This window comes from Gallinula chloropus, assembly GCF_964237585.1.
Source record: "Gallinula chloropus genome assembly, chromosome: 26".
NCBI lineage: Eukaryota > Metazoa > Chordata > Aves > Gruiformes > Rallidae > Gallinula > Gallinula chloropus.
In genome coordinates this window covers 3048096-3051477 of record NC_140111.1, presented here as the reverse complement: position 1 = coordinate 3051477, position 3382 = coordinate 3048096, and the positions used below count along the sequence as shown (strand labels likewise).

The 3382-nt window shown below is 52.3% G+C and overlaps 1 protein-coding gene across 1 annotated transcript; it reads left to right on the top strand.

The window, feature by feature from the left end:
• Nucleotides 1-328: 328 nt before the first annotated feature.
• CCR7 (C-C motif chemokine receptor 7) lies at nucleotides 329-3092 on the top strand (the record flags this gene model as incomplete). The annotated part of the gene is made up of 2 exons (XM_084275747.1): nucleotides 329-373; nucleotides 2028-3092. The coding sequence occupies exon 2, from the start codon at nucleotides 2088-2090 to the stop codon at nucleotides 3090-3092; it is 1005 nt and encodes a 334-aa protein (XP_084131873.1). The 5' UTR covers nucleotides 329-373; nucleotides 2028-2087.
• Between the last annotated feature and the right edge of the window lie 290 nt (nucleotides 3093-3382).

Below are 3382 nucleotides of genomic sequence, written 5' to 3'. Positions count from 1 at the left end.
AGACAGGCTGCTGACTGTCTGCAGGGAAAATAAAATGGGCACCCTGTGCACGAGCTCTCTGCCCTCAGCTACCAGCCTGTACAGGTGGAACTGGAGGTGCCAGACTCCTGATGCAACCTGTGCTCTGCCAGTAACTTGGTGTGTGATCATGAGCTATCCTGGTGATGTTTTCATCAGGTTTTAGGTCCCCCAGCTGCAGGAAGCTTTGCAGGGGTAAGAACACCGTGGTCAAGTGTGCTCCCACTGCTTTTTCAAAGCAAGCATCACATGGAACCTGCCCCCCCCCCCCTTAACTACTGACACAGTGTCTTCTTCTTCCACAGGCAAGCAGTTCAAGGTCACCCTTGTTTTCAGCCTTCCTCTAATTTTTCAGGTAAGATGTTACATCCAACTCCACTGAAATTCAGCTGCATTTGTGTTGTGGGTAAAGAGGGACCTCAAAAAGTCTGACGGGTGAAAAGTAACCACCACCCACACGCCCTGCAGAGACGTGTGGGGACATGGCTCGCACCAAGGATCCCGCGTTACAGAGGTGGGCGGTGAGGCAGCAGTGCTAGGAGCCAAAGGAAAAGCAAACAAAGAGAACAGAAACAACTAAGGCTGCTATTTTAAGAGAGACCGTGCTGTCAGAACAAAGTCCCCCACTAGTACCACAACGAGCACTATCAGTTAAAACAAGAGCATCCTGCGTTGAAAGCGTGTGAAGAGACAGCTCTCACTCTTCACTAATACCTGCTCCAAGTCCTGGGCTCTAAATGAGGTCAGGGTTGAACTGCTGACATGCCCAAGGAGGAAGAGTTCAGCATCTTCCTCCACCTGTTCCCGCTCAGAGTAAACCCACAGCGGGAAGGAGAGCCCACAGCACCAAGCTGTGTCATGTCCTGCTCCTGAACCACTCCCCACAACTGCAGAACAACCTGAGCCCCGCCATGGCCCCAGCTCCAGCTCTCCAAGATGTGCCATGGAGCAGGGGGAGTTGTGTGGCCTGATCTCTTCCCTTTCACTTCTGGTGGCATGTCTCCAGGAACCGGGCAGGATGCGGTGACATTCAAGCCTGCCTGAGATGGAGCGCACACTAAGATCCTTGGTGATAACCAGCAGAGGTACCCAAGGGAAACCTTTCATCTCTGTGCAATGGAGAGAAGGTTCTGGAGACTAATAAGTCACAAGAAAGCAGGGCACAGACACCACAAGCTCACTCTGCCCTGTAGATGATGGCAGTGTAGGAAGATGAAACAAGCATAATCAGAACGTAAATCAGGGGCAGGGACTCTGAATGAGATACTGGCAAGGTGTCTGCACCAGCACAGTGAGTTTCCTGCTTCACTCACTGTGTTTCTTCCCATCTCATTGACACCTCTGTTAATTCAGCAGAGAAACCAGCCCAGGGAGGCTCTAGCTTTGCCTTCCCAACCAGCTCATTATGCCTCCAGCCGCTCAGCAGGCTCATCCCTTGCTGGGGGAGGACACGGGCACCCACCAGGCCAGTTCACTGCCGGTTGCAGACACGACAGCTGCAGCCCACTGCCAGCACTGTCACAAGAAGGGGATGGGAGCAGCAGGAGCTCTCTCACACAGGAGGGAGGGAGGGAATGAAGTTAGAAAATGCCCCACGAGCAGAGTCAGTCAAGAGGAAATGTTCCTGCTGAGGGATGGAGGGCGCTGAGGGGATGTATTATTTTTCCCATTTCATCCGGCAGCTGACTATGTACTTACAGCTGTACGCGGGCCCTGGAACATTCTGGAATGCAGCTGCATGTTTGGGTTTGCAGGTGTTACTTTGGCTGAGCACTAAACATTTCTTGTAGAATTCCCACTCTGAGCCCCCAAAACCCCCCAAGCCCCTCACACCATAGGGAAATGAGGCCTTGCCAAGTCTGTCCATGGTGGTGGCATGAGCCAATGCATGGGAAGTCCCCAGGACTGGCACAGCCTGCTTCACAGGCCAGCCTCAGGCTCCCCTCACAACACAGCCATGGAGGGGTATGGTACCTCCCCCGAGACACTCCTCTTCTTCCCTCTCCTAGTTCTGTGCCGGGAACAATGTCACTGATGACTATGACACCAACACCACCATCGACTATACCATGTTTGAGATTCTGTGTGAGAAGGAAGAAGTCCGTAACTTTCGTGCTGCCTTCCTCCCAGCCATGTACTCCATCATCTGCTTCACGGGGCTGCTGGGCAACGGGCTAGTGATGCTCACCTACATCTACTACAAGAGGCTGAAGACCATGACAGACATCTACCTTTTGAACCTGGCTGTGGCAGACATCCTCTTCCTGCTGACCCTCCCCTTTTGGGCCACAAGCGCAGCCATGTACTGGCTTTTTGGGGAGGCCACCTGCAAAGCCATCTATTGCATCTGCAAAGTGAGTTTCTTCAGTGGGATGCTGCTCCTCCTGTCCATCAGCATTGACAGGTACTTCGCCATTGTTCAAGCAGCCTCGGCCCACCGCTTCCGTCCCCGGATGACATTCATCAGCAAGATCACATGCATCCTCATTTGGATCCTGGCCTTCGTCCTGTCGACCCCTGAACTGGTTCACAGTGGCATAAATAACTACGACAACCATCCCCGTTGTTCCATCATCGCTAACGACTTGCAGACCGTCAACACCGGCATCAAAGTGTCCCAAATGGTGTTCGGCTTCTTAGTTCCCCTGCTGGTCATGTCTGTCTGCTACCTCATCATCATCAAGACATTACTCCAAGCCCGCAACTTTGAGAAGAATAAAGCCATCAAGGTCATCATCGCCGTGGTAATTGTCTTCATCATCTTCCAGATGCCCTACAATGGCGTCATGTTGGCCAAGACCATCTCGGCTTTCAACCACACCAGCTCATGTGAGGAGAGCAAGAAGCTTGACATGGCAGATGATGTCACCTACACCCTGGCCTGCTTACGATGCTGCCTCAACCCTTTCCTCTACGCCTTCATTGGCGTCAAATTCCGCAATGACCTCTTCAAGCTTCTGAAGGAGCTGGGTTGCCTGAGCCAGGAGCGCCTCTGGCAGCTGTCCTCCTGTCGCGATAGCAGGCGGCTTTCCTTTGCCATGGAGACAGAGACAACCACCACCTTCTCCCCATGAGCCAAGCTCCAGGAAGACTCTGATCAAGCTGGAGTAGTTTTGTACACTTCCTCTATTCTGAATTACTGGTAGAGTGAGACCCACCACTACTGTAGGAAAGGCAGCTGCAAGCGGAAAACTCAGGAGCCTCACAGATTTCAGGCAACAAGAACCCACTAGCCAATAGTCCCATGGACAGAGAAACTTCAATAAAGCTGTGACTAAGAGCGAGGCAAGGGAGAGGGAGGCCGGTGAGTCCAGATTTATCGAGGCATTTCACCTTTATTTTAGTCTTTCCTATCAAAATAAGA